At 46.3% G+C, this 14,600-nt stretch overlaps 1 protein-coding gene across 2 annotated transcripts in view; it reads right to left on the reverse strand.

Annotated features, from left to right (window-relative positions):
* Positions 1–419: 419 nt before the first annotated feature.
* LOC138527331 (receptor-interacting serine/threonine-protein kinase 2-like) overlaps positions 420–14,600 on the reverse strand; it is a 178,612-nt gene continuing 164,431 nt past the window's right edge. Inside the window, exons 9-11 of one of the 2 annotated variants that reach the window (XM_069638382.1) lie at positions 13,689–13,734; positions 11,958–12,091; positions 420–3,222 (exon numbers count right to left, since the gene is read on the reverse strand). In XM_069638382.1, coding sequence (XP_069494483.1) covers positions 3,106–3,222; positions 11,958–12,091; positions 13,689–13,734 — 297 coding nt within the window. In that variant the 3' untranslated portion in view covers positions 420–3,105. Of the gene's footprint in view, positions 12,092–13,688; positions 13,735–14,600 lie in introns of both variants that reach the window. The other variant, XM_069638383.1, reaches the window with a different exon arrangement.

The following is a 14,600-nucleotide window of genomic DNA, read 5'->3' on the forward strand; positions in this document are numbered from 1 at the left end:
TTCCATGTTTTAATCTGTCTTTTTAACTTGTGCCTATCTTTTGCCCATTTGTTTATTGCTAACAAACCTGTTTGGGCATATTTTAATGCGGTTGTATTCAACATCCTAGTGTACATGAATTACTTTTATTTTGTTTTAATCTGTATATGCTCGGCTTTTATGATGATTAATTGATCGAAATAAAGCTTCATGAAACAAATTATTTAATTCCTAATTGTGTTCTTGTTAATAAATTACAATGTGTAATGGACTATTAGTTAAGCAGTGACAAACTGCATGATCTTGAGCCCAGCCTAGAGAAAGACCAAGTATTGGTCGAAACACTTGAGGCATAATGAGCAAGTGCAAATTGGCACTTTGAATGAGGAATGAAATCAATAAATAAGCCAATTGAGAATCAACTAATCAACGCCTGCTGCTTGAATTAATTTATTTTATTAATATACATACAGCAACTTTGCTTTGTATATACAACTCAAGAAAAACATACAGAGTTAAAACGACATGGATACATACATGAAACACATAGTCAAGTTGATTCTGCATGGGAGGTTTAAAAGAATCTAGATAATTAAAAGCTTAAAAACATTCAACCACTGGAAATTCATGTATCGTAGATAGCAAATATTTCAGTGCATTTCCTATAAAACCAAACAATGTGAAAAATAAAATGCGTGTCATTCCCGTCCATAAACATTTGCCATGGGGTCTTGGAGTCATCATAATAGAAGGAATAAGAGTAGAATTTCATGTATCAATTTCTGATTCCATTTAGAGTTGTACATATAGTCAATATATGTTTGAGGGTTTCCAGAGTAATTTCACCACATAACCTGCAGTTACGCCTATTCCGAGGTATACCCTTCATTTCTCCAATACATTCTAAAACTTCCCCTTTGTTAAATTTCATAAGTAGATATTGGTGAATAATCCATGTTCCGGGAAACGCAACAATATACTTAGGAGGACATATTGCCTCCGTTACATACTCAATAAACAGACCACTGTGTGATTTACAAGAAAGAGTGACCATGTTATTTTCATTGTCAAACAGTTTGACTTTCTTTTTAATCCAATATTTAATTTGTTGGATTTGGTTTGGAAGGAACTGACCTCACATCCCATTTTCCATTTACTGAATATGGTGAATATTTTCCCCATAGTTCCAATCAAATAATTATGAGAGCAAGTAAAGCCTTTGCATAATCACAAATGGTGGTAATATTACAGTCATCAAATCAATAGCACACATGAAGGATCTATTAATCATGATAGACTCAATACATGTGATCCCAACATCTAGATGTAAGTATTCAACAGAGTGCTGGAGGCATACAGAACAGTTTCCTCAACATCCTTGCCTCAAACACTCAGTTCTTTAGTTGGAGATTGTCCCCAAATGTCTATTGCATACGTTAGCACAGGTACAATTTTCATTGTATATAATAGTAGAACGTTTCACCAAATATCCATCGTTTCTACCAATAAAAGCACTCGTGATACCCACCAATTTCCAACATTTCATTTTGATTTTTTCTCAATGAGATCTCCAATTCAGTTTGTCATCTATTACCAAACCCAAGTAAGTTTAGGTAGTTACACATTCTAATTTCTAAGAATCAAGAATGCAAGACAAAGATAACTTTTTTCCCTATCACTTGCAAATACCATTATTTTACTTTTTTGGGTATTTATCTGTAACCCATTGGTATTAGCAAAACTGCCTAGACCATCAAACAAAGACTGCAGGCCTTTAGGGGTATGATTGAGTAAAAGCACATCGTCAGCATAACCTAGCCAACTGATGCGCTGTGTACCTACCTTGATTGGATTTAGCAGCTGCTGGTTAAAAGAAATAGCCAAATCGGCCAAATATAAATTAAACAACGTTGCTGCTACTATGCAACCTTAACACCTGTTCCGGTTAGAATGGACACTGATAACAAACCCTTGCCATTTAGACGCACCCTGGCACTAGTGTTAGTGTGAAGGAGAGTCAACATCCTTAATAGACTAGGGATATTCCAAGCTTTAAGTTTACGCCCTAGGTTATTCCTGAACACCATATCAAAAGCGGCATATACTTGAATGATATCAGAGTATGTATGTCATGGCTAGTACAAGACTTCACTATAAAGCCAGTCTAATATTTACTTAAAACATAATGATTGTTAATCCATCCATTTAGGTCAGCCAGTAGGATCCTTGCAAAGACCTTAGCAGGGATATCCAAAATAGCTGGAAGTGGATCATTTCGAGGATCACAATGCTGACCCTTTTTGTAGATGGGGAGGATGTGACTTTCTGTCCAGGATACAGATAAAATGCTGGATTTTCCAGTGTCTGAGAATAAATGGCACAAGGCTTCAGCCCATAGAGATTAATTCATTTTCAGCAACCCATTATTACCCAACAGGGCTACATCCACGTGAGGCATTAAGATGTTCTATGATGGCCTGAATGTCCGAGCAGGTAGCTTGACATATCCACGGTACGTCGGGAATCTGAATACTAGTGTTTCTTGCATCAGCTGCTCCCAAAGTTTTAGTGATATGTTCATTCTCACACTGTTTTATATTGTTTGAGCCATCTTCTGTATTCAGTTTTGGCATTTTTAATTTTGGGGTTGATGACTACTGCATCAATTTGCCACGATGGAGACAGAAGCAATGTAGAGATAGTGGAGCGTAGCAGTTTCTTTTCAGAATTAATTTTCGGGTCAAAATTACTACTTTTTTTTAACAGAACCTCGTTTGTCAGTTCCTGGGATGATTTATACTCTCGAGTAGAGGCCACCTGATTTTTTTGTGTGTTCAATGGTTTGGGTATAGATCAGACTTGTATTCAGCCTACTCCCATCATTTATGTGACAGGACGCAATAAAGATTAGGATCATTTGTTCACAAACCAACTTCCCTGAATTAGTTTATGGGATCCATGACCCACCTGACGTAGTAGGAAATGCAGCAACTAGAAGTGCCAGCTCATTTGTTTTACTATTTTGGGGGTATAGGGATACCTTAAAGGGGCACTATCTGAGAGCAGCAGTCCGCAGCAAGACGTTTGATAGACTGGACTAAGCGCAGCCAAACCAAGCATACTCCATCACTTGATGTGTAAGACAACGATCATCCTTGGTGAATAAAGCATTGTCGAGTCATATTTCTTGTAAGGCTCGGGTAACATCCATCCTTCATGTTCCACCAGCATCTGTTCATTCATCTGGAATTAGATTACAACACACACATGTATATTTTATCTTTCCTTGTAAATACACAACATGTAAAACAATTTACTTTCTGGGTTCCAAGGAAGAGGGGTAGAGGGATATTGGAATCCGTTTACTTATACTGCACTTGACAGCAACCTTTAAAGAAGTCAGTATTCTCCCACCCCCTGTTGGAAATGCTGAACTCGTTGAGGAAAAATTTGCAAGATATATCACTAAGGAAAAGAGACCATGAAAGGGCACTAGTCCTCTGGTATGCAGTGGCACTCAAGATGCCAGCCAACCAAATGCCAAAAATGCAGTTATTAGAAAAGAAAACTGCCCCTCCATGTCTGACCCACAAACCTGCGCTTTTGTGAATTCAAATAGAAAGCGTAACTGGTATATATCTTGTTCATCAAAATGGGACTACAGAATACGGATACTTAAGAAATCAGGAGCCACGGTTGTAAAAAAAAAGAAATTCAAATCAAACACCACTTCAAGACAATATAAAAATAGTTATACATGCAGTGACAAAATCGATGACTGTGGAAAAAACTAATATTCCAAGATGGCAACTGCTGTTCGCCAAGTTGCATTTCCTTCTGTTTTTTGGCAGAGCAGCATAAAAAGCAACAAAAGAATGTGCTACGAGTGATGTGCAGCTAATCATACTGTAGTAAAGGCCACATTGTACCTCTGCTGAGAAGTTTAAAAGTTCAGTCACTTACCTGTAACTATTGTTCTCCAGCATAGGTCTGGCATGGATTCACATGCTCATGAATATTCCCAGTCACCAGGCTGGGAATCCTCAGTAAAAGAAAAAACAGTTTCACTTTCACTTAAAACATTTATTTCTCCTCTTAACCAATCACTGTCCTCTGGGTCATACTGCCCCCCCATCTAATGACCATCCTCTCCCTAAGCACCTTCCTGGCAGCCATCTTCAGATTTGTTAAGCACATAAAGTGGCAGTATGACCGTTAGGCAGAATTATATGCAGTACCATTTGGGAACACCACACACAATTAAGACTACAAGTGACAGTACAAATTCACCTTTGGTACAAGCCTGTACTACACAGTTAAAGTGGCAGCGATGGCTGAGCAGCCAGACTTATCTCAAGAGTAAGTGAGCAGTATCAAATAGTTACACAAAGGGCAGCAATTACTATGATTCAGGCAAACACTGACTTAAGGTTTTCAAGTAAAAGAATATACATACATTTCACTTCAGTTATAGAACATTACACTATTATAAGCAGTCTAAAAATAACTCTCAATACACCACACCACTTCCCTTAAATTCCAGACAAGTTAAGCTCACAAAATGAAGTGGGAGCAAATGGCACTCCAGCAATTTAAAAGGGAGGGAAAGACAGAAGTTAACAGAAATTGAATCACACCAACAGGTAAGTGCTCAGGGCAATCGAACAAGAGAGACTACAATGATAAAATCAGATAGAAAAGACTTGAGGCCAAAGTCAATGGTTCAAAAGTCTTTTGCTCAAGATAATACAGTTCAGTGTAGTTTGCGGTAAAGTTCGTGGCACGGTTTCCGGCGAGGTTGGTTGGTAGAAAAGTTAGTTCAAACAGAAGAGAAGGACAAGCCCTCGGATTGGAGAAAGATTTCAAACACTTTCACCGCGGCTGAACGAAACGAACAACCGGATTTGCACAGTACCTTAAAACGGAGAGGGAGCTGTAGTTCAGGCAGAAGTTTCTGGTAGTTCCGGCAGGCTCACGGTTCCTGAAGTGACTGTTGGACTGATCAGAAGTAGGAAGACTGGAGGGTCCTGCACTACCCAGGGAAGAAACCAGCAGCAGAGCACAGCAACAAATAAAAGGTGCGCTCCTTAAAATCCAAGCAGAGTCCGACTTTCCTGGCTATCCGGCCCACTGGAGCTCTGTACAGCGAATTCGACCAGAGGAGGGTCCTGGCTTGCAGTTTGGGTGAACTGGTTGGTCCCACCAGCTCAAGGGAAGATGTTTCCTGGAAGATCTTCTCTGTTTGATTCTGAAGATTCGGACCTGCAGCAGGGCTTCACCGAGCGGTGCAGTCGTTGTAGGGGTCCTCTTCCGTCAGTTCCTCGTAGGTTCTTTCGTTCCAGTGGCGACTCTGCTCTTCCAGTCCCAGAGACATGCTTTTTATGCAGTTTTCTCCCATTCATACAGCCTGGCTGTCCATCACACAGAAGGGTGGCTGCCCAGCCAATCAAACAGGAGTGCAACTTGGGTTACCAAGGGAACCCATGGCAGGGGTCCTAAAACCCCTCCCTCACATCCTGCCTACCCAGACTCTCAGGCGCCTAAATGAGGTCTTCTGCGTGGAAGCCCGCGAAAAGGCGATGAACAAAGGGACCAAACCTGGTGCGGCGCGTAGAGTAAAACACGCGAAAGAAATTTACAAAAAGAAATGGCGAATAAACCCAGCCGGAACCGTAATAAAATATATATGGTCAAGCGGGTTTATGTTTGAGGCTAATATGATAGCGGTATAAAAAATAAGGTAGATACCACTGCCACCAGCCAGGTCTTAGTGTAAAGGGAGCGAAACAATGCTCCAAGAGACAGACAAAAAGGGATACGCATTAACCATTTCCAATACTCCATGGAAGATGGGGTGTACTGGGTCTGTGGTTAAAGTGACTAAATAAAGTTAATGGCAACGTTATCTTTTCTGGGGGACAGTAGTCAGCCCCAGAAAATGGAGTTGGTGGGAAGTCTAAAAGACAACCCTGTGTCACTGCACTGAAGGTGCTGCGTAACACACATGGAAGAATATGGTGCCATGGAGTAGGTGAGGCTCCAGTGCCCAAGATCACACAAAGTAGAAATACACAAAGGAAAACATGTAAGAGTGGGAAAAAAGGCTCACACTCTTACCAGGTGAGAAAAATAAATCCTAGAATCCAGCAAAGCTGCTGGGGGACCCATTAGGTAAGGGAAATCAACCATTTATGAGAATTCTCCCTAACAATGTCCAAGAAGAGCCGCAGAGGGGTTGGAGGGAGGGTTTGCATATGAATCCATGCCAGACCCATGTTGGAGAACAATAGTTACAGGGGTAAGCAACTTAAACCTTCTCCAGCATGGGGTCTTGCATGGATTCACATCCTCATGAATAATGAATACACAGCAGCACAATATTACACGACGGGATGTAGCAAGGCTCAACAGGAGCAATTACACTTACCCCTGGAACAGACTCACCTCGAGCAAACAGGTTGCGTAGGGCTGCTTGGCCGACTCTGGACTCCTCCCTGGAATCCCTGTCGACAGAGTAGAACTTTGTGAAGGTGTGCGTAGACCTCCACGTAGCGGCCCTGCAGCTGTCCAGCAAGAGCACACCAGACAGGAACGCCGTCGTCGCAGCAATCATTCTGGTGGAGTGGGCTCTCGGACAGCCGGCAATGGTCGGTTTGCCAACCAATGACAGTGCGTGATGCAGCCGGAGAGCCACCTTGAAATGGAAGGTCTTCCAAAAACTTTGTGCATGTCATGAAGAACTTAAGCGCAAGAGCAACGTCCAGCAAGTGCAAGGCCCTTTGCGCCGGCGACGAAGGTTTCGGGAAAAGAACAGGTAAAGATTTGTTGAGGTGGAATTCCAATGGAACCTTCGGCATGAAGGTGGGGTGCGTACGCAGCACCACCCTAGATTCGTGGAAAGTCAAGTATGGTTGCTTGCAGGATAGGGCCTGGATCTCACCTACCCTTCTGGTGGAGGGGATGGCCACAAGGAAAGCTGTTTTCCATGAAAGGAACTTTAGTGGGGCCTGATGCATAGGCTCGAAGGGAGCCCCCAAGAGCCTTGTCAGAATCACGTTGAGTTCCCATGCCGGGGCAGAAGCCTTACCCGGCGAGAATGTCCTTTGAGAAATTCATTGACTAAGCGTGTGACCAAAGTGACAATCTTTCTGGAGACCTGGTGTAGCAGGAGATAGCCGTCAGATGTATCTTGATAGATGCGTGAGCCAGTCCGGCTTTGGTCAAGGATAGCAAGTATGGAAGAACCTGCTGGGCCGTGACCCTGAGAGGGGTAATCTGAGACCGACACCACGTAGCGAAACGCTTCCACTTGTGACCATAGCACTTCAAGGTAGACAATGCCCTGGCCTTGGCGAGGAGCTCCCTGCAGTCTGCAGGCCAACTCCTATCCTCCAAATTCTAGGGCTGCAGGAGCCAAGCCCTCAGGTTTAGCGATCCTGGGTTGTGAGGAAGGATTGCGCCTCCTTCTCTGGTGAGAAGATCCAGAACCACTGGTAGCTTGACTGGAGGTGATGATGACGGGCTGAGAAGGTCCAGATACCAAATCGGCCTCTGACACGCCAGGGCAATGAGTATCACCTTGCATGGACACTGAGTGTGTTGATGACTCGTAGCAGGATCAGGAACGGAGGAAACACGTACAGAAACAGCCCTTCCCAAGGAAAGGAGAACGCGTCCCCCAAGCTCCTCGGCTGGTGGAATCTACAGGCAAACTTCTGGCACTTGGAGTTTGCCACCATTGCAAACAAGCAGTTTGCCTGCCCCATTTGACAAATAGGCGGTTCACCTGATCCTGACAAAGCTCCCTCTCATGGCAGGAGCGCAGCTCCCTGCTGAGGGAGTCTGCAATGGTTTTCTTGACTCCCAGCAGGTGGAGAGGAATGAGAAAAAATACCCTGTCCGACGGCCCAGCGCCTCAAGTCCTGCGCTTCTTTGGAGAGCACCGGGGATCGAGTACCCCTCCCTGCTTCCTAATGTGGAACATGGTGGTGGTGTTGTCTGAAAATACTCACCACCTTGCCTTTTACAGACGGTAGGAACTACTTGAGGGCCCAGAACAGTGCCCGTAGCTCCAGGATGTTGATATGAAGATCCTTCTCCTCCGGCAGCAAAGGCCTCTGACTTGCAGAGGTCCTGTGTGCGCTCCCCAGCCTTCCAGGGAGGTGCCTGTGGTGACTGCCCCCTGGTATAGGTGGGGAGGGGGGGTCTGAATTCCTGTGCCCTCGGCAATGTTGGAGCAGACGCCCCACCATCCCATCACCTGACAGAACGCGTTGAGAGCAATTTTGTCTGAAGCATCCGGACACCTGTATCCATCGGACGTCCAGGAATTCCTGTAGGGGTCACATTTGCAACCTGTAGAGCTGGACGAGGTAGATGCAGGACATCATGCCCAGTAACGACTTGATGGCCCGCACCATGGCAGTCTTCGACAGCCGTTGCACCTTTCCTTGAATGGCTGCTAGCCTCTCCGAGGGAAGACAGGCTGGACACCGTACTGAGTCCAGCACCTACGAACAGCGCATTCTGTTGTGTTAAGCAGGACTTTGGATAGTTGACAGAGAATCCCAGATCCGTCTGTAGTCGGACGGTCATCTCTGTGAGTCCGTCGGCCAGCTCCCGTGAGCAGGCACAAATCAGGCAGCCATCCAGATACGGCTATATGTGTATGCCTTGTAGATGCAGATGATCCGCCACTGGCGCCAGGCATTTCATGAACACTGGGTGCCAACTTCAATCCGAAAGGTAGGGCCTTGAACTGGTAGTGCTGTCACTGCACCACGAAACGCAGAAACGTTTGATGTTTCTTGTGAATGGGGACGTGGAGGTAGGCGTCATCTAGGTACAACAACATCAAGAAGTCTATTTTCTAGTTGGCCGAGCATGTGTTGCAACGCGACCATCCTGAACCTTTGGGACTTAAGGTATTTGTTCAGATGTTGTAGGTCTAGGATGGGCCTTCAGCCCCCGCTCTTCTTTATGACCAGAAAGTATGTGGAATAGACTCTGGAGCCACTGGGTAACTAGCTTTGCCCTTTTTGCAGCATGGCCTGTACCTCTTCTAGGAGCTGAGGAATGTGTTGCTCCTGCCGGGTAACCAGTGGGATCCATGGACACCTGCATTGAAACTCCAGGGTATGTCCTTGGGTGAGAGCGTCCAGCACCATTTGTTGTTGATCTTTCTCCACTCGCTGATGAACTTCATCAGCCGGCCTCCCACAGGGGAGCGTGGGTGGGGTCCCGACCTCTGGGTCGGTTCAGGCTTACTTCAGCACTGGCGTCCTGCCCTGCGGGTGACTGACACTGTCCTCCGCTACCGTTTTCCGGGAAATGGCCTCTGTAGGCTTCCTGGGTTGTGGATCTGCAAGGTTAAAATGTGGAGAAACCTTCTGAAGACCTGCTCGACTTTCCCCTGGAGGAGCAAAAAGAAGAGCGGTGCTGCTGGAGCGTGCCCAGGGAGCAGGCCGTCTCTTTATCCATTTTGATGGCCTGGAGGGACTCGTCGATGACCTTCCCAAATAGGTTCTCAAGGGCATGTCCAGCCCCTTCGCTTGGACTTCCTGACATAAATTCATGGCTTTCATCCAACCTTGGCGACAAAGGCAGACTCAGTTCCCCATTTGCCGGAACCCTGCGTCAGTGATGTCCAATGCCACTGATGGCGTGATCAGACGCCACTTCCCCTTCCTGGAATGGAGCGATTGCCTCCATCTTCTTATCTTCAGGGAGTAACTCAAGAATAGGCCCAGCTTGTACCACAACTCCCTGTACCTGGCCAGGATCGCCAGTGCGTTGGCCGTCTTGATAGTGGATGCCACGGTTTAAAACACCTTCTTTCCCATGGCTTCCATCCTTTTTCCCCCCTTGCAGTCCGGAGGGACTGAAGAAGAGGACGGGTTGGCCGATCGTTTCCTCACGGCCACCGATACCATCGAATCCAGCGATGGCTGCGACCTCAGGCTCTTGGGTGCGGAGTCCGGCACCTTATATTTCTTCTTCAGCCTATCTTGTTTGGCTGGAGTCATGCAAGGGTTCTTCATGAGGGCCAGGCCCTCTTCCCAAACATCGTCTAGAAGGGGCACTGCCATGATCGTCTTCCTCTTGGCCTTGCGACAATAAGCCCTCCTTCTTGGTTTCCACGGGCTCCATAGCTTGGAGGCCCTAAATCTTATGGAGTGGAACGATCCCCACCTCATCCGGTGGGGACACCCTATGTGAAGCATCCGAATGTGGAGATTCACCGTCCGCTGCAACAATATTCCCGTCACCCGTCATCGTGGCCGTATCCGTCCTAGTGTCTGGGTCTGCTGGGGGAGAAGGGACCAGACGTGGTGGCAGAGGTTGAAATGGGGGCATCAGATGACTCTTCCTCTTCTTCGCTGGAGGCTGATTGGGGACCAGAGGATCACAGGTACTGGAGCCGGAGGCTTCTTCATCTGGATCTCTGACTCCAAGGCGTTTAGAGTTGACAGAATATCCAAGGAAATGTCCCTCGGCTGAGCAGGCAGAACAGGAAAACTAGGCCCTGCGCTGCCGTCCCCCTCCTCTTCAACGTCCTCATGGAAAATGTGTAAGAACTGCTTATCCTCGTCGTCCATGGATGAGACCCATGGCTTGGGTGACCCCCTGGGATGGCTGTTTCGGGCCCTCCCCACCCCAATGACTTTCCCTCCCGAGGGTCTTGAACCAGGGTCTGAGCCGGTTTCACAACTTCTGGCATGCCTGTAGACATTTCCAAAGTCACTGTAGCGGTGTCACGGTTTGCGGGTAGGTACACCTGAGCCATGGGAGCTACACGCGCAGGATCAGCGCCCTAAGCTGTCGTGGCAGTAGCAGTCGTTGACGTTGTTCGGCCTTTTTCTACTCAGTCCGCAGCTTCTCAGATTTCTCACGTAGTTTAGCCGGGGTAGACGATTTCCTCTTTGAAGAGGAGCTCAATGGTACGCTGGCAGTGAGGTTGATCGCGCCCTATCCACTTTGGGACCCACTTCCGGGACGAACCCAGTGGACTCGGACTTGCAGCTCCTGTCCTTGTCTTGGGCCCCCACAGATGAGGGGCCCTCAAAGAACCTTGAAGACCTCTCCTTGGACTGGCCAGTCCTGGGTGAGGCATGACCATGCACGCAGCACAGGTGCCGCCAGCCTATTTTTGAAAATCAGAGGCAAATCTCGCAGTGTACCTCCTTGTGGTCTAGGTGCAGGCAGTAGAGGCATTGTAGATGTTTATCCTCCACAAACACATTCCATAGCCCAAACTTGGTGCAGGGCCTGAAGAGGAACTCCCCTTCTCCTCCGTCAGGGTCGGAGGGCGCGAACTAGGCCCAAAGACATTTTCGGCGATCTTTGCCCTCGAGGGGGGCGGAACGTCACAGACAACGGTCCCCGCTGTCGGCAGATGAAGAAAAGAGCACACAGGCGTCTTTGGAACAAAAAATAGAACTTTTTCCATCAAAAACACGAACAAACGTACAAATAGCTCGGAGAGCATACTCAATGACTCCCAACACTGAAGCATTCAGTAAAAATCTGAAGATAGCTGCCAGGGGAGAGGCTTCGGAAGAGGAGTGTCATTGGATGGTGGCCGTATGACCCAGAGGACAGTGATTGGTTTAGAGGAGAAATACAGTTTTTAAGTGAAACTTTTCTCTTTTACTGATGATTCTCAGGCCAACGACGGGGAATATTCATAAGCATGTGAATCCATGCCAGGTCCGTGCTGGAGAAGTACTGTACATGCACTAATGGAACCGTGCTGCAATAAACACTTGTAAATAAGCAATTTGAGGGGGGAATAATGTCCGATAAGGGCGCAAGCTAGAATGTCAAGGCTTTGTGGGGCCCAGAGGACAGTGTCAGTTATCACACAAAGATTCCATAAGCTCTGGATAGATTTCCTTCAGAAGCAGACAGAAACGTTCTGCGCTGTGCTCTCCTTTTTTGGCTAAAAAATTCAGCATGACTCTGCTCTGATCCTGAACCTTGCCCTTGGACAGGATATCATCGACTTCTTCTTTGATGAATATGCCTTCTTGTTTGAGCTGGTGTACGATGCGCTGCACCGCTGTGATATTCTGGACAATTCTTTTCCAATTCTGCCTCAGAAACTGGACCTCTGAAAAACAAGAATAGGGTTAGTTTTGCTTTGATTTTTTAACAAATGTTAATGTGTCATTTTCAAATCAATGCTGCCTCATGTCTCCCAGGAAAAGTTTTGGAATATGTTCTCTCATTCTGGGCCACTTGCAAAAGTGGGTGCAGCATTTATAGCCCTACACCCGTGAACTATGAGCAACTGACCAGTAGCTCCTTGTTACTCTTCTGCCCACAACAACGGCTGAAGATCACAAACAGTAACAGACCTACAGGATAAACTACACCATTGCCTAGCCTTTAGAGACACCCACAGTACATTTCTGTCCGGTAGCATCAGGGCTTGGGCCCACCGTTGTACAGGCTGAATCTGGGCATCTGGTTTTACATGCACCTCTCCTTCCATACTCGAAGCATCGGAAAGCGCATTATCAAGCTTACCCCTGTACCATCCTGCTTGAATAACAGCAACATAAAATATGGAAGGCCGCGGAAAAATGAAATTCAATAGCTTCAGGACATTCAAACAAATCAAGTGACAACTCTATTGCTGTACATAGAGAAATCAGACCACATGAATCCAGCTTTGGAAGAGCTCCAGCAACTCCAAAGTCCAGGGCCTGTGTGCATGAGGAAGCTGCTCCCCCATTTCACGCAGTGTCAAACGAGGAGGCCCAGCCATCCCAAACTAGAAGCCCAACTGCAAGACACAGGGGAAAGCCATAGGGCATACTGGGCCCAGATCTAGGAATGATTGGACATACTGGGCCCGGATCTATGGATAGAAATACCCAATGAAAGCCCTGAAGATGCACAGGGGAAAGCCATAGGACATACTGGGCCCGGATCTAAAGCCCTGAAGACGCACAGGGGAAAGCCATAGGACATACTGGGCCCTGGTCTAAAGCCCTGAAGACGCACAGGGGAAAGCCATAGGACATACTGGGCCCGGATCTATGGATAGAAATACCCAATGAAAGCCCTGAAGATGCACAGGGGAAAGCCATAGGACATACTGGGCCCTGGTCTAAAGCCCTGAAGACGCACAGGGGAAAGCCATAGGACATACTGGGCCCGGATCTATGGATAGAAATACCCAATGAAAGCCCTGAAGATGCACAGGGGAAAGCCATAGGACATACTGGGCCCGGATCTAAAGCCCTGAAGACGCACAGGGGAAAGCCATAGGACATACTGGGCCCTGGTCTAAAGCCCTGAAGAGGCACAGGGGAAAGCCATAGGACATACTGGGCCCGGATCGATGAATGGAAATACCCAATGAAAGCCCTGAAGACTCACCTGTTCCAGGAGGCATTTGCTTGCACTCACTATTAGCATAAGTGCAGCTCCAGGCCAGATCAGGCCGACAGCCTAGGCAGTGCCTGGAGGCTTCCTTCACTATGCAATGCAGAAATGCTCTGAATGAGTCCCAACAGTGACAATTAGTCCCACAGAAGTGGGATAAGCATATTAAAACTATAATTATCTAAACAAACGAGAAGATTGTAAAAATATCAAAGCATAATACGATCGCTCCCGGGAACCTCTTTGTCAAAGGCGTTTAACTAAATGTGCTGGTTTATGAAGTGTCTGAAAAAACACGCGAATGACCAACTCACTTGACACAGGCCGCATGTTTGCAGTTGGAGTGACTCTTGTGCCAACCTGCAAGGAAGAGGAAAAGTTCACTTTATTACGATAGTGCATGTACTGTTTAGGGTGTTACTGGGTCTGCAAATCTGCATTACAGATGTGTTACTTACTCAGTGGGACTTTATATTTTATTGGGATGCATATTGTGCTTTCACCAAAGCACTGACCAAATTGTGACAATAGTACAATAGATGAGATTTAAATAGACATGAAATGTAATTTCACAATCAGAAAGAAAAGCGAGAAGACCTTTAATGCAAAAACAGAATATGTGAAGAGATGCCAAACAGCAAATTGTTCTAGTGCTTAGAAGCAACAAGAAAAACAGCGCAAGCATGAGCGCATGAAGGCTTAGGGACACAAAGAAAGTACAGAGATTGAGAACAAAGATGGTGGGAGATGCAAGGAAGGCATGGTATCAAACAGTGAAGACAGACAAGTGATCACAGTTCAAGGGTGTTTATTGAACAACAAGGGTTGATTGAAAGCCTATCTAAATCTAAGGATGGGAGCAGGCTACGATCATCAAATGATGAGGAACGCACTCCTAGTGGAGTCTGTCAAAATAAAAGGGCCTATACTAATAAACCTATGGCCAGTCTTTACTTCTAAATACAAATGGTGTGGGATAACAATTTATGCAAAAGAAAAGTGTTCAAGAAAGAATATGTCAGGATGATTAACAAGTTGGCTACCCTTGCCCACGTTTTCAGCACGGGGCCAATCGACAAATGCGAGCTTCGCACACACTCTGGCTTCTTGGCCACAAGGTAACAGTTCAAAATATAAGCATCTGGGCCTTCTGCCAAAGTCTCTCTCCCAATGACAGTCTCTTATCGCAGAGGGCCTGATGTAACAAAACACTAAAGTTCCTTTCC

This window comes from Ambystoma mexicanum, chromosome 14 (genome assembly GCF_040938575.1).
Source record: "Ambystoma mexicanum isolate Mex_15411 chromosome 14, UKY_AmexF1_1, whole genome shotgun sequence".
Lineage (NCBI taxonomy): Eukaryota > Metazoa > Chordata > Amphibia > Caudata > Ambystomatidae > Ambystoma > Ambystoma mexicanum.